We start from the raw sequence: 24,715 nt of genomic DNA on the forward strand, positions 1-24,715 counted from the left end.
TGCTGGCAGAATTCTAAACTGTCCTTTGTTGTGTGATATATTCCGGCCTCTGATTTTTTCCCTCGTGTTTCTTGTTGTCTCTCAGTGTCTGCAGGGCCTGGATTTCCTCCATTCCAACCGGGTGATCCACCGAGATCTGAAGAGCTCCAACATCCTTCTGGGAATGGACGGCTCTGTCAAGCTGGGTGGGTGTTCCTGGCCAGGCACGGCGCTCCCGGGGTGCGGCTGTGGGGCTGCTTCCCAGTGAGGGCCAGAGCCCCACAAGTGCTGCTGGTGGCACTGCCCGGCCCCTGCTGCCAGCTGAGAGCGGCTGCCCCGTGCAGAGAGCTCAGGAGAGGAGCAGGCTGTCAGGAGTGCCTTTGCTCTGGGAATGGCCCTCCCAGAGGGGCAGGAGTTGCAATCTAAAGCTTCAAAGGAAATCAGTAAAAGCCAAACATGAAAGCTGAGGGCTTCTTTAAGGGTCCAGTTCCATCTTTCCTTGGCTACAGCCCTGAGGACTTTTCCAGCTGGATTCAGCACTGCATTCCCAGACTGAGAGTGGGGAATCTTTGTGCTTGGTTTCCTCATTGCAGCTGCCTTTGACAGTGCTTGTTTCTGTCCTCAGCTGATTTTGGCCTCTGTGCTCAGCTCAGCCCTGAGCAGGACCAGTGCAGCTCCATGGTGGGCACTGCTCACTGGATGGCCCCAGAAGTTGTGACCAGTTCTCCTTACGGCCCCAAGGTGGACATCTGGTCCTTTGGCATTGTGACCATCGAGATGGTGGAAGGAGAACCTCCTTACTTCCAGCAAACGGGGGCCATGGTAAGAGGCAAATTCTCCAGGCTTTGCAGAGGCCTGTGAGCACAGGGTGACCCTGCACTGGGAGGAGCAGCTGGAGGTTTCTGCACATCGCAAAGGGAATTCCCACAGCACCTGAGCCTGAACACAGACAAATATTCTGCAGTCTCCAGCAACAATTTGCTTTGGCATTTAAGTTGTTGCAGCTCTTGTGAGGATCACCCAAATACATGAAGCAAGTGCATCAGCTCTAATGTTGTCTTGTAGAAAACCCCAAACCAACCCCAACACCCACACCCAAACCCAACAAGATTTCTGGAGGAGTTTCTAAAAGAAGTTTTGTGAGATGAACTACCCCCTGGCTCTTCTCACTGGGAAACTATACTGAAACATGAAGATGATTGTTTAACATCCCCACAGTCTAACATATTTCTTTCCTTCCTTTTACTTTCTCAGCGTCACCAAGCCTAAGCTTTCAGCCACACAAACCTGCTGTTCCTTGCCTGGCAGTTTCTGGCATGGGGCATCAGGAATGCTTTTACTTGAATGTCAGTGGCACTGCAGAGATGCATTTGATGTAAAAATACCTTAAAATAACACAGGCAGACCACACTAACTCTTGAAAATGGCCTGTAAAGCTGGCGTCTGTATTTGGAGAAGCAAAATGGGCTATTTCTGATGGAGGTTCCTACTGACAAAGTCAGCCAATGCAGTCGGCTCTGAAGGCGAGATCATTTGGATGTTGCAATGTCTGTGGCTGCTCCAGGGTTTGGGTTTTTTGGCTGGCCCAGAAGAATGAGCTGTGAGCAGCAGCATCTGTGCCAGGGAGGAAAGTGCCCGGGGAGCTGGGGCAGAGAAAGCGGGCTGGATGTGAGCACCTGTGGGTGTGGAGGAAGCTGTCAGAGCGCTGTGTTTGCTTTTCCTGCAGGCCCGCGCTCTGATCCGGCAGAACGGGAGCCCGCAGCTGCAGGAGCCCAGGCGCCTGTCGGCTCTGCTGCGGGACTTCCTCGAGTGCAGCCTGGAGCCGGACGAGGAGCGGCGCTTCTCTGCCCAGGAGCTGCTGCAGGTGAATGCCAAGCGGCTGCGGGGGAAACGGCAGCGCCAGGGAGGGCTTTTCTTGTGGGGCCCCCCTCCCATCATCTCCAGTCCCGCTGCTTTTCACACGCAAAGCCAGCAGAATCCGCGCCTGCTTTGGCTTGGCAGGCTCCTGTCGAGCTCATCTGGAGCTGGTGCCCCGCCACGAGCGGGGACATCTTCAAGCACATCAGGTGGCTCAGAGCCCTGCCTGACCTGAGCCTGGATGTTTCCAGGGAGGAGCCACCTCCCACATCTCTGGGCTCCCTCTCTCAGTGTTTCCCCACTCTCCTGCTAGAGCAATTCTTCTTTACATCTAATCTGAGCCTGCTTCCCTCTCTTGACTTTCAAACCATTCCCCTTTGTCCTGTTGCAACAGAGCCTGTGAGGAACTTGAGTCTGGAAAGTAACAGATCATTTCTTTCTTTTTTATCCCTTGGGCAGCACCCATTTTTGTCATCAGCCAAGCCTCTCTCCAGCCTGACCCCTCTGATCACTGCAGCAAAGCAACTGAGGGAGCAGCGCAGGAGGAGATGAAGCCCTGGAGGCCAGCTTTTCATTATAGTAGTTAGGAGAAGTAGTTAGTTATGTTAGTTAGCACTGTTAGTTAGTTAGAGTAGGTTAGGACAGCCTGTTTGTTATGGCAGTTATTTGAATAAAATCTCTGTTAAACCTCCAGTCCCTTGAGGTGTCCTGTCCTTCTCCCGCTGTGACTCAGCTGCCCGGAGCACTGCGAGGGGAGAGCGGGCCCAGCCTCGCCCAGAGCTGAGCCCCAGCAGAGCCTGGCAGAGCCCAGAGCAGCCTCGGCATCTGCAGAGTCAGCCTGGAAGGAGGCGCTTGGAGCCTTCTGGGCTGCAGCCGGCTCTTGCTTACAAACTGTGTGCGCTGGAAAATGCCTCTGGTTCTGCGGGAGGGCAGAAGGGGCCCGGGGAAGGCCCAAGTGTTCCATGCAAGGGAAAAACCTGCCCTGTGTTTGTGATAAAGAACTATGTTGTTTTTGACCTTCGCTATTATGTGTTGGCTTTTGCAAATTATTATAATCAGAACGATTTTGATATAGCACAGTTTGTAATCACTTTGAACTGCTTTTGATATAGTAGTGTTATAAATGACTTTCAAATTTCCAAACAATCAAATTTAATTAATTATAACATAGCTTAATAAATTGGATACAAAATAATAAAAGAATAGAATTTAGTAAAAGAATAGAATTTAGTAAAAAAGAGATACAATTTAGTAGATATAATCAGATACATATTTTATATATATATATATATATATATATGTATGTGTGAATATAATTGGCCAGTGGTTACAAATGCTTAAGGCATAAGCAAAACCAACCGGGGTGTGGGGGGGTCTTCTCACCTCACCTCACGTACGAAACAAAGCACTTCAAGCTAAACTTATATACTGTATGCTTATACATATTCATTAATGTTTCCCATAAGTTTCCTCCTTTTTCTGGTTTTACTGACCATTTATTTTCTAAACTACATCCTGTACCTTAATTTTGACATGTAACATCTGCAAAGGGGTGCATCTGCTTTGTAACACTGATTCTTGATAGTTTCTAATAATAACTTTAATAACAGTTACAATTTAGTTAGCACGAATCAATTCCATTTATTACACTGGGAATGGGGAACCCCTGCGCTTCCATTTCTGGGCGAACCCCCCTTCCTGGGCACAGAGACCCCCTTGAACGTTCATTTTGGGGCACCGGGACCCCCTGGTACCCCCTTCCCCGGCCCCAAAAACCCCTGCACCCCCTTATCTGGAACCTGGAATCCCCTTAAACCCCCATTCTCGGGAATGGAAACCTCTCAGAACCCCCATTTCTGGGCACCAGAACCCCCCTGAACCTCCATTTTCAGGCACTGGGACCCCTTGAGCCCCAGAACAGAGGGACCCTCCTGAACTCCCATTCCGCTGCAGCAGGACCCCCGTGCACCCCTGTATCCAGGACTGGAACCCTCCCAAACCCCCCATCCTCACACCCTGGGACCCCCCTGCAGCCGAGCCAGGCTGTTACCCCCCTGCTTTGTTGGTTTAACCCAAAGTTATCTCCTCCCCTGCCCTGCCCATCATTGTATCCCAACCCCTTTTTCCAGTACCTTCCCTATCAATCTTGTCCACCCTGCCCCTTGTTCCCCAATGTTCCCTGTCAATCCTGCCTTATGCCAACCCCCTGCTTGGACATCCCCTTTGGAAATCCCCTAATCCACAGCACCCCATTGGTCCATGTGTCCTATTCCCCTCCCCAGGATATCCCTCACTGGTTGAAGTTTTGTATCCACCCCTGGGCCCTCCCCATATATAAATTGCTGTACGCTTGTGTTCTGAGTCTTTTGTCCCTGGACCCTTGGGAGATTAAGCCTTTCCCTGAAACCCAATACCAAAACCCAAAAAAAAATACCTTCCCCCCATTCTTGCCTCCACACTGTGCCTGACAGCTGTTAAGTGCTGCAGAGCATTGCTCTAAGCCACACCTTGGGTCATCCTGCTCCAGAGGTGTGTTCCACTCCTGGCGTGGAGCTGAGGAAGAGCTGACCGGCCTTGGCACCATTTCACACCCAGCTGATCCCATTGTGCCCAATCTCTCCGAGCGCCCACCCCAGCATGTCCATCTCGCTGGTGCCCTTGAGCTGGAGCCAGCAGCTCCTGGTGCTGCTGGAAACCGCCCCCGGCATTGCGAGCTCAGCTCCAGCTGCCAGGTGGAGCACGGCAGCCTGGAGCACCCCCTGAGCCGGCACTGGGGCACGGCCCGGCCCCCACAGCGCCGGGGGCAGCGGGGGAGGCACTGGGGGGGCTGGGAGGGGGATTGGGGTGTGCTGGGAGGAACTGGGAGGGAGTTTGAGATAGACTGGTTTAAACTGGGGAAGGGATTGAGGTGCTTAGGATGGCTGGGAAGGGGTTTGAAGGATGTTGGGGAGGGTGGGATGGGGTTCTGGGGGTCCTGGTGGACCCTGGGAGGGAGTTTGGGGGTGCTGGGTGTCACAGGGAGGGATTTGAGTGAGCCTGGAGGAGCTGCAAGGAGATTGGGGATTGGAAAGCAGGGATTGGGATGAGGTTGGTTGTGCTGGGAAGAGACTGGGAGGAGTCTTGATGAGTCCTGGTGGGGCTGGGAAGGGACTGGGAGAGGGTTTGGGGGTCCAGGGGCAGTGGGGAGAAATTGTGAGGGGGCTGTGGGATCCTGAGAGGAACAGGAGGGGCTCTGCTGGGTCCTGGGGAGGCTGGGAAGAGACTGGCAGTGATTTACCAAAATAATGATACTGATCTGGTATCAACATCAATCTGTTAATGGACAAAAAAACCTCTCCAACAGTTTAAAGTTACAAAGTGGATGTTTAATCACAGCACTGGGCGAGTGCGGGAGTCACGCCTTAATACGCACTGCGAGTTGACAAAAGATTCCAGTGTCTATTTATTTACAAAAGTCTTGAATATCCAAAATACTAATACATATTAATACTAATGCATATGCATAATGCTAACACTTCCCATTCCCCAGGTTTGATTAAAATGCACGGTAATGATTTAAAAAGTCATTATGCCTGCATGGTGGGCTCCTTAATTTGAGGAGGGGGTCATTTTGGCATGTAGTGGTCATCAAGAGATGAAGGAAAACCACTCTTCCTCACTCTCACCTTTCTACCATTACAATGGTGGACATTACAAAGGACATTTGGTACAACTCCAATTTCCTTCCTTGTGACTTTTAAATGGGTTTCCAGATGTAAGGTCTGTGATCTTCCTGAACCCGTTTATCAGTTTCTCTTTTCACATTATAAACACAGCTGACCAAACATACAATGACAAGTAATTTTTTACCTAAGTTCAAGATTCATTATCTCAAATCCTGCTTCTCACTTAAATCATTAACTCTAACTAGTTCCAGCAAGGCCTATCTCTAGCCATAATCTCTAATTTTTCTCTAATTCTTAATTGTTTAAAATTAGTGACTCCAAAAGAGGTTTCAGAGGGTCCTGGGTGGGCTGGGAGAGACTGGGAGGGTCCTTGGAGGAGGTTGGGATGTCTGTGAGAGGTTTTGGGGGTCCTGACCCCGGCAGGTGCCCCAGGGATGAGTGAAATGCCACCCGCAGCAAGATGCTGACGGGGACCGGGGGCTCCACGTTGGCCTTCATCTTCCTGGCACTGGGGCTCAGCTTCTGCCTGTGCAGGAAGGTGAGGTGGGGTCACAGGGGTCGTGTCCTCCCTCCCCACAGAGTGTGTGTGCTCCCCTCTGGGCCCCCAAGCCCGGTGTCACCCCCTTTTCTCTGCCCACACAGCTCCTGAGGCAAAAGGTTCTTGAAGATTCAAAGTCATCAATTCCCACCGTCATTCTGTATCCTGTTGGATTTTCATTCCCCTGCTTTCATCCAGGTACCCACCTGGCTTCCAGGGAGCCAGGAAGATGTGGAGCCTCCCAGCCAGGTGTCTTCCCAACACGCATCACCAGGACCACGGATCACCAGGGCTCTGCCCTACGGGGGTCACTGGGGATCATCCAACGCCCATCCTCCCATGGGGGATGGAGCTGGAGCAGCGCACGAAGCTCTTCCCGCACTCAGGGCACTCGCAGGGCTTCCCTTACTGGTGCCTACGTTGGTGTCGGGACAAGTGAGAGCTCCTGGAGAAGCTCTTCCCACACTGGGGACACTCGTAGGGCCTCTCCCCAGTGTGGATGCGCCGGTGGACGGTGAGGTGGCCATTGTACTGGAAGCCCTTCCCGCAGTCGGGGCAGCGGAAGGGCCTCTCCTCTGTGTGAATCCGCTCATGTTTGAGAACATCAGAGCTGCGCTGAAACCTCTTCGCACACTTGGGACACTCGAAGGGCCTCTCCCCAGTGTGGATGAGCTGGTGTGCCCTCAGGTAGGAGATCCACCCAAAGCTCTTCCCACATTCCAAGCAGGTGTAGGGCCGTTCCCCTGTGTGGATCACCTGGTGTCTCATCAGGTCAGAGATACTTCTGAAGCTCTTCCCACATTTCCCACACTCATAGGGTCGTTTCCCAGTGTGGATCATCTGGTGTTTCCAAAAGTCGGAGCTCCGGCTGAAGCTCTTCCCACATTTCCCACACTCATATGGCCGTTCCCCAGTGTGGATCACCTGGTGTTTCATCAGGTAAGATGTGTTGGTGAAGCTCTTCCCACATTCCCCACACTCGTAGGGCTTTTCCCCAGTGTGAATCACCTGGTGCTGGATCAGTTGGGAGCTCCACCTGAAACCCTTCCCACACTCCAAGCACTTGTGAGGCTTCTCCCCCTGCTCTGAGCTCCGGCTGGATCTCTGGCCGTGTTCCTGGCACTGGGGGGATCTTTCCTCCTCGGAGCTCCCTGGACTGGATTTGCAGACCCTCCTTGTGCGGCATCTCTGGAGCTTTTTCTTCTCTTCCATCTCAACATAGTTTGGGAACGTAAAATCCTGGTTGGGGGGAAAAAAAAAACAGGAGAGCACCTTGGACTGGAGTTTCCTCCTTGCCCAAGTTCATCTCAGAAAGTCATTGGGCATCTTGTGTCTATAAGAACGTCCAGCACACAAAGATTCGGCCCAAACATCCTCAAAAAAGATCCATAGCTAATCAAACTACGAGATTCAGCCAAAACCCCCTGCAGAACAGAAAGGTGCAGCCCCTACAAGAAACAAAAGCACCAACATTTATCCCAACAAAGATTCAGCCCCGTGAAAATGGTTATTCCCCTCCCCAGTCACCTACTGCATTTGGAGGGGGGGGAATGCTCCTGGGGCTGGGGGAGCTGCAGACACAGGGATGAACTTTGTGCAGCTTCCTCTTTGTGCTCCTCTTCCTCCTGTGTCCCTGCTCTAGGTCACACTCCTCCTCCTCCTTCTGCACAGCCCCAGGTACATATTTTCACCATTTTGTTCTTCAGCCCTGCTTCTCCTTCCCTTCTCCTCCTGCCCCCAGGCCCAGCACCCACTGCCGCCTCCCTCTTCCCCCCCAGTCCCACAGCATCCCACCGCAGGGGCACGGATGCAGCTGGGCCAGCTCGGCCTGGGGCAGCGCTGGGCTCTCGGCCGCTTCCGCCCGCACTCGCTCCCCACTGCAGCCGCTCCCGCCACCACAGCGCGGGGGGGCCCGGCCTTGGCGCTCCCCCCTCCCACCTCCCCAAATTCCCCTCCAGGGGGGCGCCAAGGCCCGGGGGGGAGGGGCGCAGCTGGGCTCCAGCTGGGGAACGCTGGCAGCTGCGGCTCTGCCTGGACACTGATGAGTCATCAGCGCCGCGCGCTCTGATTGGCTCAGCCCTGCCTGAGCCCTGCGCCTGCACCAAGGGGGGACACCCTGCTCCAGGGGGGATGGCCCCAAAACGGGGCAACCCCAGCAAAGGAACAACAACAAAGCCTCTTTACAAACTGATCCCCTCAACCTCACTGCACATAGGGCCAGGGACGTGGACATAAGGAAGTGACAGGAGGAGCCAGCAGCTGCACAAAATGTTATGAATTGATGACACAGACTGCTGCTCAGCCAAGGTCCTGCTAAATTCATCAACTTCCAGAAGAACAACAAAGACTTAACACAACCATCAATATCCTTAGCTATACAAGTGGGGTGCATATTAAGGGGGTATGTAGGAGGTGCATTGGGAAGTCTCTACCTCTCCAGGACTACAGCCAATGGGGAAAGGGAGAGGGAGATGTGACCAAGAAAATTAGGATGAAAAGGAGGCTGTGTCCTCCAACAACTGGAGAGACCCCACAGGAAATGAACCATGGCCTCTCCCTATTTTTATGAATGAAATAACTTTTACAGGACTCCTATGTCTTCCTTGTAGACAGAAGCCTGTGGGGATGTCAAGTTTTCCACACACCTTGGGGCTCCTCCGCAATTCCTTCCACCGTCCGGGCCGGCGGGCAGTGAGTGCAGCTGAAGGGGCCTCACCCAGTTTGGGGGATCGGCTCCCTCGGCTGGCGGCGGCACCGGGCATTGATTGGGTACCCGAGAGTGAGCAGGAGACAGACGAGGGACGGATCAGGGCGGCTCTCAAGAGTCGGCAGGGAGAGAGCACTGAAAATCTCAGCAGTGACTACAGTGGCATCTTCGGGGAGTGAACATGGCAGGGCACCCAGGGAGGGGACAAAAGGGAAAGCCACAATGGGGTCCCAGCAAAAGGGATGAGGATCCCAAAATATCTCTCAAGGGTCCCTTGGGAGCATGTGGAGGTCATTTGCACATTCTCCCAGAGGGAATTAAGGACATGGACACCCAGGGGGCAATAAGGGAAGTCCAGAAGGGATTTAGACAACAGGGGATGGATGGTGTTGGTGTGTTGGGAAGGGATTGGCTGAAGGGGGGTGTGCAGGAATGTGCTTAAGGCAAGAAGCAACAAGAGCAATCTATGGGGTAAGAAAAATAATAATGGAAGAGTAAGAGAAAAGTACTGAGGATTGTGATGTTTTCCAGAAGGGTCTTATCCTCAGAATTTGCCAGCAGATCCATTGTATCCCAGTTTTGGAGGACAGGAAAACAAGGAGGTGAGGATTTCAGGGGGTTTCTCTGAGCTGGGAGCGGCAGGAGCGGGCGCAGAGCTGCGGCACCGGGAGCACGGGCTGGGGGCCTGTGGGGAGCTGTGGGGCCGGGCCGGGGCTGTGGGGCAGCCGGGGCTCAGCGCCGGGCGCTGCCTGAGCCCAGCACCCCCCGGGCAGGGCCGGCAGTGGCCCCCGGCCCCCAGGAGGCTGCGGGACGCCCCGGCCGCTGCCCGGCCCCGTGGAGCTGCCGGCCCTGCCCGCCGGGGGGGCCGCCTTTGGACACTGCGGCAGGACAGGGACCGGCTCTGGGATACGGGCTGGGGAGGGGAGCCTCAGCACAGCCAGCACGAGGAAGGAACAGCTCACAAATGGCGATTAGACCTGCAAGGATCCACATGATCTTTTAAGCATTTCCTGGTGGGTCCCTGGAGAAAGGAAGGATTGTGCAGAAAGCTCAGCAGCTGCCACAGGATGGGCACCCACAGGCACTGAGGGGGCTGCAGCAGCGACAGAAGAAGCCCCTGCAGCACTTGCTCACAAAGGCTCAGCAGCTGAATGCAGCAAGGGATGAGCAAAAGGCCAAGCTGAAGGCAAAGGCCATAGCACAGTTCCTACAGCCCCTGAGGGATCAAGCCCAGGGCCCAAGGGGGCCCCAGCACCCAGGGGACACCCTCGGCCACAAGCACCTGGCACAGGCATTGCCCTCCTGGCCAGGGCACAGCCCACCCAAACAGCCCCTGGCAAGGAATCAGCCTTCCAGCTGCAGGGCACAAGGACACTGCAAGCACAGACAGCAGCACCCTCAGCACCAGCAAGTCCAGCCCTTGATGGACACGCATTCTTAGCGGTGGCACAGCTCCCATTCCACCAGGGACCCACCACACTGCAGCCCTTGGGAACATCCAGGGTGGCTATAGATCCAGAGGAGACCTTTCCTGATGGACACAGGGGCCTCTCCATCCACTCGGAATCTTACACCTAAGGGGGAAAATTGTTAAGGTATATTTTAATTATTAAGGCACAAAGTGGGAAAGATGAGTGGGTGTGTTTTATTCAGCCACTATTAGCAGATGTGGAGGATGGGTTTAAAATGCAGGAGCTTTTATTTGCTCACAATTGTGATTGTAATTTACTGGGAAGGGATTTGATGGCTAAATGGGGAATGCAAATTAATGTTGCAAAAGGTGATACAGAGGCTGGTTCTGTTGTACCTCTGTGTCAAATGTCTGGCAGAGCCATGGCTGAAGTGAACCCACAAGTGTGGGCAGCCCCAGGGAAATTGGCAAAATTAGATATGGAGCCTCTCCAAATTTCCCTGAAGCAACCAGGACAAGAGGTGTCCAAAAGCAATCCCCTGTTCCAAGGGAGGGAAGGAAGGGCTCACAGCCTGTCTGGGAGTCCTGCTCAAGGCACAGCTTGGGGAGCCAGGGATGGCTCCCTAGAATGCTCCTATCCTGCCAAACAAGAAATCCAATGGAATCCACAGAATGCTGCAGGACCCAAGAAGAAGAAATGAGATGATGAAACCGAGGCACCCCACACTCTCAGATCCTTACACCAGCCTCAACCAGGTGCCCTCCTCACACTGCTGCCATTCACAACTTGATGCAAAAGAGGCTTTCTGGGGATCTGCCCACTCACAGAGGATGCAAACTGAATTCTGCCTTGGGCTGGCAACAAGAGCTAGAAGGGAAAATGCTCAAGACATGGACGGTCCTTCTGCAGGGATGCATGGAAGCACCGGCCTGATTGGGGCAAGCCTTGCAGGAAATATCAAAGGAATTGACCTCACCTCCAGGGACTGGCTTAATGCAGGATGTGGATGACTTGATCCAGTCAGAAAAACAAGGAGAAGAGGTAGAGGAAACCTCTGTGAAATGGCTTCATTTTCAGGCAAAAAAGCAGCTTTGAGTATCTGAAAAAAAAGAAAGGGCAAAAGGTAGAGAAAATGGTTAAATATTTGGGACCTACGTTGATGGAAGTTTTGTCTTTTATTGACCCTGAGAGGGTTCAGGGAATCTCAGAAATAATGTTTCCCTGGACTAAAATAGTGCTGCAGCAATTCTTAGGATTAACAGGGAATTGCAGGAGCTGGATTGAGGATTCTCTTTTCTAGCCAGAACACTGTGTGACTTCTTTAGCCCCAGATAGTCTCAATGTTATGGTGTAGATATAAGAAAGAGAACAAAACTTAACAAAATGAAAATAATAAAATGATTGATGCCCCAGCCATGGCTCTTCCCGACTCAGAAATCTGAACTGGAAGGGAATATTAAACAGGCCACCCCTGAGCCTGCACTGAAGGCAACGCAGCAGCAGCCAGGGCTCCCCAGCGGGGGAAGCCCCTGCGCCTGCCCACAGATCCTCTGCTCAAATCCTCGGCCTGGGCACCCTCCTTTGCCATCTCCAGCCACTGCGGGACAATCCTTGCTCTCACTCTTGCAGCTTCAGGCCTTTCTGTGCCTGCCCTCGCCACAGCTGCTGGGGAAGGCACCGGGACAATTCCACTCTGCCTCTCAATTCCACTCACACTCTGCCCTGCCTGGGATTAGCTGCTGGCAAAATAGACCAACTTGAAAATGATTTAAAATCTTATTTCTCTAAAGGGACTTGGTTTGCCTTTGCCTTGGGGAAAGGAGTTTTAATGTTTCTTTTCCACCACTCAGCAGAGATGAAATTAACATCTCAACAGACTGGGAATAGCCCAAAAGATTCCCACCAAGATAACGACCAGCAACAAAACATCAACACCCAGCAGCAAACATCAAACAACACCTGCCCCATACACTGCCCCAGGCACAGCTGGAGACACCTGGTCTGGAAAAGGCTGAGCAGAAAATCCAAGAGTGCCCACCTAATTCCCATCACAGGCACAGAAATCCAGGTGCAACAGGAAACCAAATCCTAACAACTCCACACCTTCAAACCAATGAACATTAAACCAATGGATTTCTATGGGGTCAGACTGTATAAATTTAGAAAAATCTAGTCAAACTCGTGTGTCATGGAATGATTTTCTCTGTACACCCAGCCTAAGTGTGCATGAAATTATTCCTGTTGCACATTCTGGCCAGAATCAAGTAATGCCTTATTTCTCTAAAGACATTGTTGAATAGTTTTTGCTTTTCTCAGTTTCAGTGAAAGGATTACACCGTTAGAGTAATTTTTTCTAATAATTTTACTTCTCTATTGTCGGTTCTGTTTGGGCCAGTGGTGTGAGAATCAGTTTTTAGCCCTAGGAGAATAAAAAGAAAACACTTGATTGCTTTCGCAGTTTTGTTTTATATTTGAACGTGACTCTTAGTGATGACAAAATGATGGTATGAGTTTTTCGATGTTCACCTTTAAGCTGCACTTTGAAAACTAGAAGAGCTTTAAAGTTGGTGCTTTAACACATAAACAATTATTAGAATATTGTTTAACGAAAAATAAATAGCAGATCTGTGGGGGACCACGTGTGAGTCAGGGGATGTCTGCCCTGGAAGAGAAGCTTTGTTCCAGGCAGCCAGGAGAGGAGCTTTAGAAATGCAAATTAACACTGATGGGACAAAGCCTGCACAATGGACCAGGGGCTTCCTGCCTGCAGGAGGAACTGGGCTGATTCCAGGAAGGAAAAAACAGAGGCAATGAGTGAATCTGCTTGGAGATAGGGCCAGGGACTTGTACATAAGGCAACAATGGGAGAAACCATCATTTTCAGAAAATGTTACTAATTGACAAGGACTGCTGCTCAGACCAAGTCCCAATACATTCGTGAACTTCCAGAAGAACAAACACTTCACCGAGCCACGAATATCGGATGTTATACAAAAAGGACATGCAGTAGGCGGATCGGGAAGGCTGAACCTTCCAAGCACCTCGGCCAGTGTTGGGCAAAGGGACAGGGACATGCGGCCGGGAAAATCAGGACAAAAACGAGGCCGCGTCCTCCAACAACTGGAGAGAGCGCACGGCAAATGCCCCATGGCCTCTCCCTTTGGGCAGCAATAAAGTCACTTGCACACCGCTCCTCTGGCTCCTTGGGCCACACAAACCTCTGGCGCCGGGAATTTTCCCGCCCGGCCCCGGGCCCAGCGCAGCCACCTCCGGCCTCCCGACACGAAGCGGGACGAGCCAGCGCTGCTCCGCCACCGCCTCCTGCCGAGGCCCCAGCGGCAAGGAGACCGCGGGCAGCCGCTCCCGCAGCGCCCTCAGCCCAGGGCCAACACGGGCCGGCCACGGCACAAGCCACCCGCCACAGCCCCCTGCCGCCCCCTCCCGGGCCCGCAGCGAGCCCCGAGCCCCCGCAGAACCGAGCGCGGCTCCCACCTGCGATGGCCGGGGCCGCCTCCGAGCTCCGCCGCCGCCTCACCGGGCTCCGGCCGCTGCTGCCGCCGCTGCCGGGCCCGCACAGACGCTCCGGCAATGGCGGCTCTCCTGCCCCACGGCCGTCCTGGGGGCGCCAGCGGGGCCGGGCTTGTGCCCTCTCTGCCCAATCAGCGCGCGCCAGAGCCACGAGTGACGGCAGCAGCAGCCAATGGCAGCCAGCGGCGGGCTCTGCACACGGCACAGCCCTGCCCCGCACTCTCAGGGCCCGCCCCGGGCTGCGTGAGGGGAAAGGCGGGGATGAGGAACAGCCCTGGAACGGGCCGGGCCCGAGCCGCCATTGAGCTCCCAACACAAAGTTCTCCGCAGCTCCCGGCTCACCTTGCCCAGCCCTGGCTGCTGGGTGCCTCCGGCTCAGCGGGAAACTCTGGAGCCTCATGCACGTCTAATTAGGAGCATCAGTGCATCGCTTTGATTTCCCCCAAAAAAGGGAACCCGCCCTCCAAACCCCTTCAGCTGTGTGGAGGAGAGATTTCTTGCAGAAAACTCCCAAAAATACCAAAACCAAAGCGAAGTGAGCCAGGACCCCCCAGCAGCGCCTCTCTGCCGTCCCAGCTGAAGCCCTCGCTGGCTGCTCCAGGCTGGAGCGGCACACTGGGAGCACTGGGAAGGGGCCCCGGCTCGGGGCGCAGCCCCCGGGGCAGCCCCACGGCCCCCACGGCAGCTCCAAGGCTCCGCCACCCGGGATCGAACGTGGGACGGGGAGCAGGGGAAGGGACGGGGATACCGGCGCCGAGGAAACACGAGGGACACCGGGGGCACTTCACGAGCATTTAACGCAAAAGATAAAATCATAAGGGAGACAAAAGCAACAGCACCTGTAGCACCATAGCACAGGGCCACACAAGGACATGTCCCACTGCTGTGGGGTGATGCTAGCCCGAGTCCAGGCACCCACCACAGCTGCTCTCTCACTGCCCTCCACAGCCACACAGGGAGAGAAAATTTAACCAAGGGTTCATGAGTTAAGGACCCGGGAGCATTTCCTCATCAAATGAAGTCACGGATAAAACAGGAGATTTGACTTGAATTTATTGCCAATAAGCTCAGAGCAGGAGAATAAGAAGACCCTTAAAAGCACCTTCCTTCCACCCCTCCCTCCTTCCAGCTCTGCATCCTAACCTGGCAGTGCAAGGATACAGGGAATGGAGCCATGGTCAGTTCATCTCCCGTGGCTTTTCCTGCTGTTCAAGGACAGGAGTCGTTCCCCTGCTGCACTCTGGGATCTCTCCCACCAGAGAGGTCTCCAGGAACTTCTCCAACCTGAGTCCATTCCATGGGGAGCAGCCCCCTCACAGTGCTGCAGCGTGGGTCATTCTGCCACGGGGTCAGTCCTTCCAGGACAGGCGGCTCCAGCAGGGACCCCTCTGTCCACAGGTGTCCCCTGGGGTCACAGCCTCATCTCAGGCATTCCCCTGCTCGGGCATGGGCTTCTCCAGGGGCTGTGGGGGGATCTCTGCATTCTGGTGAATCTCCAGGGGCAGTCAATCTGCAATTCCCATTGTTGGTCTGTGTTCTGATGGATATTCCTGCCTTTGTGTTTACCCAGGTGCCCACGGGGAGTCAGGAAGATCTGTTTGGTCAAGGTTGAGCTCTGTGAGAAGCTCTTCCCACACTGGGGACACTCGTAGGGCCTCACCCCAGTGCGGATGTGTCGGTGCCTGATGAGGGTGCAGTTTTGTGAAGCCCTTCCCCCAGTCAGGGAAGCAGAAGGGCCTCTCCTCTGTGTGAATCCACTGATGTTTGATGAGACCTGAGCCCTTTGGAAATCTCTTCCCACACTCAGGATGCACTGGTGTGCCCCGAGGTTGGAGCTCCAGCTGAAGCTCTTCCCACATTCCAAGGATTTGTGGGGCTTCTCCCTGCCATGAGCTCTCTCCCCCAGCTCTGAGCTCCGGCAGGATCTCCAGATGCCTTCCTGGCACTGGGGGGATCTTTCCTCCTTGCAGCTCCCTGGGTTGGGTTTGCAGCCCCTCCTCATGCAGGATCTCTGGGGATTTTCCTCCTCCTCCATCTGGCCATGGCTTGGGAATGACAAATCCTGGTTTGGGGGAAACCAAAGTGGGAGTGCATTGGAGTAGAGGCTCCTCCTACCCAAGTCCATGTCTAGAGCTCAGCAGGAGTCTTGTGGCCATGATAATATCCAAAATATCAAGATTCAGCCCCAAAAAAGTCTCCCAGGATTTCCCCATCTCTTGTCTTTCCTATTTGGTCTCCCAGAAGTTTCAGTTCCCTGGGATGATGGGGGTCCAAGGGCTCCAGGGGTCCCCCCTTCTCTGGGGTCCTCCTTAGCGATGATCCAGGGACTTTTGGGGGTCCATGGGCTCCCTTCTCCCCTGATGCTCTGCTTTGAGATCCCAGGGATCCCAGGAGTCTCTCCTCTCCAGGCTCCCACCTCTCCAAGCTGCCAGGGTCCCCTAGCTCTGGGATCGCCCCTCTCAGCTCTCCCCACTCTGGGGGTCCCAGGGGTTCCTCTCCTCTGCTCTCCCAGGGGTCCCCAGGACCAATGTCCTCCCCAGCCAATACTGGGCAATGGCCATGTGGACCCCAAAGATCCCCCAAGGGGCTCAGCTTTGGGGTCCTGCAAGATCCAAACCTACACACACAGAGAAAAAAAGTCTCCCAGGGACGCCAGACAATATTTAGGGCTCAATTCCGCAATCTGCAAGTTCCAAACACACCCTAATAAAAGGACCCTCTCAGGGACCCCTCTGACAGATTTGGGACCAGCTCCCCCTCCCTGCTCACCTGCAGGATGAGGTGGGGGCGACGGGCCCGTGGCCGGGGGTGCTGCAGACACAGGGGGCACTGGAACCTCCAGCTACTCCTTCTATTCCTGTTCCTGCTCCTCCTTTTCCTTTCTCCCTCCTCCTGCTCCTCCTCCTTCTTAATCCCACCTCCTCCCCAGTTCCTGCCTTCTGTATATTTACATTGAAGAATCTTGCTTGTTTTTAGAACTAGAACAAAGATTCCAGATGGAACAAGCCTTGCTGGTTTTATTCAGCAGTATCAGTGACTACAGGTCGTGTTTGCTTTGGTTTGGTGCTGTCCTCGTTCCTCCTCAGTGCTCAGGCTGGGCTATGGGGTGTCCTTGTTTGCTGCATTTTCAGAGTTCCTCTTGGATCCTTTGGGCAATAGGCCGTGCCCTGGGAGGATTCTTTGTGCTCCTTTGTGACACAGGAGAAGCTTCCAGGCGGTTTTTGCGTGAGCGGCTGCTGTGGTGTCACAGGAGCATTGCCACGTCCCCGTGGTGTTCCCGTTGCTGTGGGACACGGAGGCCTCAGTGTCCAGAGCGGCTCTGGGCGCCTTCTCGTTGCCAGAGGATCCTCCTGCCCAAGGCATTCTCAGCAGCCAGCCCAGCCCCTGACGGGTGTCCTTCGGTGCTTGCAGGGGTACAGTCTGCAGACGTGTGCAGCGCAGCCAAAATGATGCAGCAAGTGGTTGCTGCAGTTGGCACTCTGTTCTCTGTGGCTTATTCGGGGTATTTTTTAACCCACTTGGCACGTAAGTTGAGGTTTTCCCTCGGTGCAGCCTCTGTGGCTTTGGGCTTGCTGTGTGCTTTCTGTTCTTCCACTGGAACAGAGTTGACTCTGTAACCAAATTGCCCTGAGGACAGGGTTGGTTTGGGAGAGCTCCTGCCAGAAGCTGCAGCTGAAAAAGGGGGTGTCTGCAGCCAGCGGGGCGTGCACAGCATTTGCAATGAGGCCTGGGGGGGTTCTGTTCCCTCAAGCGGGGAGTCTGTGGCAGCGGAGCCTGGAACTCCCTCCGTTTGCTGCTCCAGCCAAGAGCTGACACAGCCCAGTATTTTGTGCTGCTCTCTTGCTTGCTGTGTGAAGGGCCTGTGGCTCCTGGAGGGATGCTGTGAAAGCAAAATGCTCTCTCGGGCTTGCCTTGCTCATTTCCCACCACAGGCAGTTTTTTCCTAACAACATCTGGTTCACGTTCCCTCTCCCGTTGCAGGGCACCTCACGCGTGGATCCCCAGCAGCTCCTCCTTCGGTGAGTGGCAAAGGAAGCTTTGGTGTTCAGAATTGTGCAGCAAGTTGTGAGCTCGGCGTGTGGCAGCCGAGTGCCAGCCTGGGAGGCTGAAGGAAAGTTCCTGTCAGTGTCTTTGCAGCAGCAGCAGCAGCAGCAGCAAAGAGATCCCTGGCAGTTTTCTCTGTTTTTTCTGAAGAGCTTTTGAAGAGCTGTAGGACTGGTTTTGCAAGCAGAAGATTGCTTGCTGGCTTTAGGCATGGTGGAATATGGAATTCCCAACAATAAGTGGCAATGTGGGCTTTAGCCCATTGTTAGTTTGAACAGCTCTGAACCCTATTTCTGCTTAGTGCAGCTGGATGTGTAGCTGAGGATAAAGAAGGTGATAACTGAGATAGAACTTCCCGTCCCTCACGCTCCCGTCTGTCCACAGGGCACCAAAGCAGCATCAGCACCTCCTCTGGCTCCCTCTGCTTGCAAAGAGGAGGCCAAAGAGGAGGAAGAGAGCAGTGAACTTCCCGCTGTTCTGGGAGACGAGGGCGAACACCCCGCGGTTTGGGAATACAACGGCGAGGCTCCCGCGGTGTGTGACAAGGACAGTGGACATCTCCCGGTGTGGGACGAGGACGGTGGATGTCCCTTGGTGTGGGATGAGCATGGCCAAGCTCCCATGGCATGGGACGAGGATGACAGCAATCTCCCAGTGTGGGATGAGGACAGAGAACGTCCTGTGGCTTGGGAAGAGGAGGGTGAACCAGCAGCTTTTTGGGAAGAGGACGAGGAGCCTGCACTGCTTTGGGAAGAGGACGAGGAACCTCCCTCTGCTCCTGAAGAGGACACCGAAGCTCCCTGTGCTGCAGGATCCTGGGCTGAACATTCTGACAGCAGCACAGCCCTGCAGCCAGAGGGGAGCGGGGAGTGGAGCCTGATGCAGCTGAGTACGTCTGCTCTGTTCCTGTGTGCCAGAGCAGGGTGCTGTGTGTGTGTCTCAGCATCAGCTGCACCCAGGGTTGCTCTGCAGCTGAATGGCACAGGGTCATTTATTGTCCTTCCCCAGCTGAGAGCAAGGGGCTCCCGGCCCCAGGGAGTGGGGCTGCATTCTGGCTCTCATCTGAGAGGGAGCATCTTCCCCCTGGTTTCTTTCAGGGAACACGGTGAGCGTGGGGGAGCCTGCCGAGAAATACCTGGAACTGGAGCAGATTGGCCAAGGGTAAGTGCAAGGCAGTTACTTCTGCACAAGCAGGGCCCAGGTATTTTGCTGGTGCAGGATGCAGTGAGAAGTCAGGAGAGCTCCAAACCCCTTCAGACACTGGGGTACGATGCTTCTGCCTCTCAGGGCTGATCAGAATTGATAACTGTGGTCAGAAGGCACCTTGCATGGCAGAGGGCTGGTGGCTGCTGTGCTGTTGTTTGAAGGGTGGATGCACTCGGGTGTTTTGTGAACGCTGCAGGCAGCAGAGATCTCCTGTCTGGGCTGGCTTTCACTGCCAGGGCCTAAAGCGCTGCTTCTTTCTTCTCTGCTGTTTTGTCTCCAGGGCTTTTGGAACCGTTTCCAAAGGACTCGACAGGGCCACGGGAGGAGAGGTCAGTGTCAACACGCCCAGCACGTCTGGCAGCTCTCGAGGGCTTTCCCCTCTGCTGGGAGCTGTGGCTGGAGCTGTGGGGCCCAGCAGAGCTTTCCTGCACAGGCTGCTCCTCTGAAGGCAGAGCAGGGTCAGCCTGCAGAGCACAGCTGGGACAGACTTGGTCCTTCTCAAGTGCCCAAAGGAAGGCAAGGAGGGCAGTGGAGTCTGTCAGAGCAGGACACACTGGCCTGGTCTTCATGTCTAAAAGTGTGAATGCATCAGCTGCTGGAGACTGAGGCCCAATTTACCTTCATCCCAGCCTCAGACAGGAACACTGTTTAGCAGTTTTATCATCCTGAGTTTCATCAGGATACCTCAAGGCCTAATTAAGGAGAGATCCTGCTTGGGCTCAGTTTGGGGTTTTAGTCCTACTGCAGCTGTCCCCACAGAGACAGGAGAGAAATGAGAAGATGGATGTGCAGAGCAAAGCTCTCTCCTAAACCCTGCAGCTGTGTTTGGGTCTGGTGTCAGTGGCAGCTGGGACAGGGATTATCTGAGCAATGGATGTGCACGTTTGCTTTGTTGTGCTATCCCAAACAGGGCAGGGACATTTGAAATCATGGCCAAATGCCATAGAATTGCTAAAGGGTTCCCAGCTGTTTTGCTCTGTGTGCACAGAAACAGAATTACCTCCTGCTTGCAAAATGTGTTGGAATAATAATCCTAAGAGTGCTGAGGCCATTTGAGAAGACTGTAGGTGCAGAGAATGTTGTTAGAGCTTGGAGGCTGACAGCTGAGGGAGCATTTCTGCAGAGCTTACAGAGCCAAATGTCTCTGGCCATGAGTCCTGTAACAGCCCCAGCGAGCAGAGCAATGGGCTGTGGGAATGGCACTTGCTGAGCTCTGGTGTCCCATCCCAAGGCAGTTTGGCACAGCCCGGCTCGCTCGCTCCAAAAAGACTCGCTCCGTCTTTGCTGTGGCCTCCTGCCACAGACTGCTCCAGTTAAAGGTCTGCAATGTCCCTTCAGGTGGCCATCAAGAAAATGAGTCTCAGAGGGCACAACAGGGAACGAGCTGTGAATGAGGTCGTGGTCCTGAAGGACAAGAAGAACCCCAACATTGTCAACTCTCTGGACAGGTGAGTGCTTCAGGTCTTCTCCCGTACACGGGCCCTGCGTTCATCTTTCCTGGCATCCCCAGTCTGTGGCCTGTTCTGAAAATGCCTGACCCGGCCATATCTTCCCAGAACAACAGCCTGGCACTTCACTCCTTCCATGTGCTTTTGTTGCTTTGCTTTGCCTTTTTCTTCAAGTTGACCCCATTTGCTGTGTTTTACAGCAAGTGCTGATAAAACCTGGTAGAAATTATTTTCCTTGGCTTCTTCTTCCCAGCCCTGTCCCATTGCTGCAGGTGACAGGAAGACCAGGTTCCTGTTTCCAGAAATGCCTGATTTTCCCATTTTTCAATGGCCTTGCCTATTTCTGAAGGGACTTTGTGCAAGGTTTTCCAAGCATTTGCCTGCTTTTGCCCCAAGTGCTGCACGGCCTCCTCCCCTGGAGAACTCTGGAAGTTGTGTTGCCTTGTTCCGGAGGGAATGGTGGAACTGATGAGTTCAGATGCTGAAGCAGCTGGGGGCAAGTGTTGTGGTTCCACATTGAGCTGGGCTGTTGCTAAAGTGCATTTTTCACCTGCTTGCCATCTAAGGCCTCTCCTTTCTCCCGGGTGCCTCCTTCTCCTTCAGACTGTGCAGATTCCAAGGCCTGTGCAGCCTGGCAGGAATGTCTCTCCATCTGATTCTGTCCTCACTGACAAGTGACCTGGGAACAAAACTCCACTCTGGGCTTTTCCCTGGGGGAATTGAGCAATGCACATTCATCTCTGTGCCATTGTTCTCCTCTTCCAGCTTCCTTGTTGATGGAGATCTCTGGCTGGTGATGGAATACATGGATGGAGGAACTTTGCAGGACGTTGTCAGACAGACACGCATGGCTGAAGGAGAGATGGCAGCTGTCAGTCAGGAGGTGAGGGATCCTGCTTGTGCTTCCCATGGCTGGGACACCATGGTCCTTCCAAAGAGGCTGTGAGAGCAGAGTGGCTCCATGCTCAGGCCTTTGTTTCTGTGTTGTTTTTATGAGCTGGAGAGGAAAGAGCCTCTGAAGTGAATGGCCAGCAAATATCACTGCATTTCTACTCTGTTCTTGTCTTCTTTCCTGCTGTTGTGGTACTCTCTGTCTTTTTTGGATCTGATTTCCTGTTCTCAGCTTTGCCTTGAACCTTTTGCCTGGAGCTTGTCTGCACTGCACTCCTGGGCTGTCACAGCAAAGTTGCTGCTGGCAGAATTCTAAACTGTCCTTTCTTGTATGATATATTCTGGCCTCTGATTTTTTCCCTCGTGTTTCTTGTTGTCTCTCAGTGTCTGCAGGGCCTGGATTTCCTCCATTCCAACCGGGTGATCCACAGAGATCTGAAGAGCTCCAACATCCTTCTGGGAATGGACGGCTCTGTCAAGCTGGGTGGGTGTTCCTGGTCAGGCACGGCGCTCCCGGGGTGCGGCTGTGGGGCTGCTTCCCAGTGAGGGCCAGAGCCCCACAAGTGCTGCTGGTGGCACTGCCCGGCCCCTGCTGCCAGCTGAGAGCGGCTGCCCCATGCAGAGAGCTCAGGAGAGGAGCAGGCTGTCAGGAGTGCCTTTGCTCTGGGTATGGCCCTCCCAGAGGGGCAGGAGTTGCAATCTAAAGCTTCAAAGGAAATCAGTAAAGCCAAGCATGAAAGCTGAGGGCTTCTTTAAGGGTCCAGTTCCATCTTTCCTTGGCTACAGCCCTGAGGACATTTCCAGCTGGATTCAGCACTGCATTCCCAGACTGAGAGTGGGGAATCTTTGTGCTTGGTTTCCTCATTGCAGCTGCCTTTGACAGTGCTTGTTTCTGTCCTCAGCTGATTTTGGCCTCTGCGCTCAGCTCAGCCCTGAGCAGGACCAGTGCAGCTCCATGGTGGGCACTGCTCACTGGATGGCCCCAGAAGTTGTGACCAGTTCTCCTTACGGCCCCAAGGTGGACATCTGGTCCTTTGGCATTGTGACCATCGAGATGGTGGAAGGAGAACCTCCTTACTTCCAGCAAACGGGGGCCATGGTAAGAGGCAAATTCTCCAGGCTTTGCAGAGGCCTGTGAGCACAGGGTGACCCTGCACTGGGAGGAGCAGCTGGAGGTTTCTGCACCTCGCGAAGGGAATTCCCACAGCACCTGAGCCTGAACACAGACAAATATTCTGCAGTCTCCAGCAACAATTTGCTTTGGCATTTAAGTTGTTGCAGCTCTTGTGAGGATCACCCAAATACATGAAGCAAGTGCATCAGCTCTAATGTTGTCTTGCAGAAAACCCCAAACCAACCCCAACACCCACACCCAAACCCAACAAGTTTTCTGAAGGAGTTTCTAAAAGAAGTTTTGTGAGATGAACTCCCCCTGGCTCTTCTCACTGGGAAACTTGTCTAAAACATGAAGATGATTGTTTAACATCCCCACAGTCTAACACATTTCTTTCCTAGTCCAAGCTACTTTCTCTGTGTCACCAAGCCTGAGCCTTCAGCCACACAAACCTGCTGTTCCTTGCCTGGCAGTTTCTGGCATGGGGCATCAGGAATACTTTTAACTGGAGTGTCAGTGGCACTGCAGAGATGCATTTGATGTAAGAATCCCTTGAAATAACACAGGCAGACCACACTGACTCTTGAAAATGGCCTGTAAAGCTGGTGTGTGTATTTGGAGAAGCAAAATGGGCTATTTCTGATGGAGGTTCCTACTGACAAAGTCAGCCAATGCAGTCGGCTCTGAAGGCAAGATCATTTGGATGTTGCAATGGCTGTGGCTGCACCAGGGTTTGGGTTTTTTGGCTGGCCCAGAAGAATGAGCTGTGAGCAGCAGCATCTGTGCCAGGGAGGAAAGTGCCCGGGGAGCTGGGGCAGAGAAAGCGGGCTGGATGTGAGCACCTGTGGGTGTGGAGGAAGCTGTCAGAGCGCTGTGTTTGCTTTTCCTGCAGGCCCGCGCTCTGATCCGGCAGAACGGGAGCCCGCAGCTGCAGGAGCCCAGGCGCCTGTCGGCTCTGCTGCGGGACTTCCTCGAGTGCAGCCTGGAGCCGGACGAGGAGCGGCGCTTCTCTGCCCAGGAGCTGCTGCAGGTGAATGCCAAGCGGCTGCGGGGGAAACGGCAGCGCCAGGGAGGGCTTTTCTTGTGGGGCCCCCTCCCATCATCTCCAGTCCCGCTGCTTTTCACACGCAAAGCCAGCAGAATCCTCGCCTGCTTTGGCTTGGCAGGCTCCTGTCGAGCTCATCTGGAGCTGGTGCCCCGCCACGAGCGGGGACATCTTCAAGCACATCAGGTGGCTCAGAGCCCTGCCTGACCTGAGCCTGGATGTTTCCAGGGAGGAGCCACCTCCCACATCTCTGGGCTCCCTCTCTCAGTGTTTCCCCACTCTCCTGCTACAGCAATTCTTCTTTACATCTAATCTGAGCCCGCTTCCCTCTCTTGACTTTCAAACCATTCCCCTTTGTCCCGTTGCAACAGAGCCTGTGAGGAACTTGACTCTGGAAAGTAACAGTTCATTTCTTTCTTTTTTATCCCTTGGGCAGCACCCATTTTTGTCATCAGCCAAGCCTCTCTCCAGCCTGACCCCTCTGATCACTGCAGCAAAGCAACTGAGGGAGCAGCGCAGGAGGAGATGAAGCCCTGGAGGCCAGCTTTTCATTATAGTAGTTAGGAGAAGTAGTTAGTTAGGGTAGTTAGCACTGTTAGTTAGTTAGAGTAGGTTAGGACAGCCTGTTTGTTATGGCAGTTATTTGAATAAAATCTCTGTTAAACCTCCAGTCCCTTGAGGTGTCCTGTCCTTCTCCCGCTGTGACTCAGCTGCCCGGAGCACTGCGAGGGGAGAGCGGGCCCAGCCTCGCCCAGAGCTGAGCCCCAGCAGAGCCTGGCAGAGCCCAGAGCAGCCTCGGCATCTGCAGAGTCAGCCTGGAAGGAGGCGCTTGGAGCCTTCTGGGCTGCAGCCGGCTCTTGCTTACAAACTGTGTGCGCTGGAAAATGCCTCTGGTTCTGCGGGAGGGCAGAAGGGGCCCGGGGAAGGCCCAAGTGCTCCATGCAAGGGAAAAACCTGCCCTGTGTTTGTGATAAAGAACTATGTTGTTGTTGCCCTTTGCTATTATGTGCTGGCTTTTGCCAATTATTATAATCACAATGATTTTGATATAGCACAGTTTGTAATCACTTTTATCTGCTTTTGATATAGTAGAATTTGTCAGCTTTCTGTGGCCGATGCCCTGGCCCCTGTGTAGCTCATATCCTCAGGACATCATTTATGGATGATATTTTAGCTTGTGGACAGTGTGATAAACATATATTATAGTTTTGGCTTTTACAGAATATTAAGGTGTATGTTATGTGTTGTGCAATATAATGTTAACTTTGGCAGAAGTAGCTG

The 24,715-nt window shown here is 53.8% G+C and overlaps 3 protein-coding genes across 4 annotated transcripts in view; 2 read left to right on the forward strand and 1 right to left on the reverse strand.

The window, feature by feature from the left end:
* LOC147646668 (serine/threonine-protein kinase PAK 1-like) overlaps positions 1 to 2,529 on the forward strand; it is a 38,509-nt gene extending 35,980 nt beyond the window's left edge. For both annotated transcript variants that reach the window (XM_086873119.1, XM_086873120.1), the window contains exons 7-10: positions 86 to 185; positions 605 to 801; positions 1,706 to 1,843; positions 2,296 to 2,529. In XM_086873119.1, the coding sequence (XP_086729245.1) occupies positions 86 to 185; positions 605 to 801; positions 1,706 to 1,843; positions 2,296 to 2,388 (528 nt within the window). In that variant the 3' untranslated portion in view covers positions 2,389 to 2,529. The remainder of the gene's footprint in view (positions 1 to 85; positions 186 to 604; positions 802 to 1,705; positions 1,844 to 2,295) is intronic.
* The window catches only part of LOC147646666 (uncharacterized), a 713,664-nt gene that overhangs the window by 214,643 nt on the left and 474,306 nt on the right, over positions 1 to 24,715 (reverse strand). Inside the window, 1 exon segment of the mRNA XM_086873090.1 lies at positions 6,473 to 7,119. Within this exon segment, the coding sequence (XP_086729216.1) occupies positions 6,473 to 7,119 (647 nt within the window).
* On the forward strand, positions 12,657 to 19,454 carry LOC147646670 (uncharacterized). Its single transcript, XM_086873145.1, has 2 exons — positions 12,657 to 12,662; positions 18,049 to 19,454. The coding sequence occupies exons 1-2, from the start codon at positions 12,657 to 12,659 to the stop codon at positions 19,021 to 19,023; spliced, it is 981 nt and encodes a 326-aa protein (XP_086729271.1). The 3' UTR covers positions 19,024 to 19,454.

The sequence above is a fragment of the Cyanistes caeruleus genome, unplaced genomic scaffold, assembly GCF_971803275.1.
Source record: "Cyanistes caeruleus unplaced genomic scaffold, bCyaCae1.hap1.1 HAP1_SCAFFOLD_87, whole genome shotgun sequence".
Lineage (NCBI taxonomy): Eukaryota > Metazoa > Chordata > Aves > Passeriformes > Paridae > Cyanistes > Cyanistes caeruleus.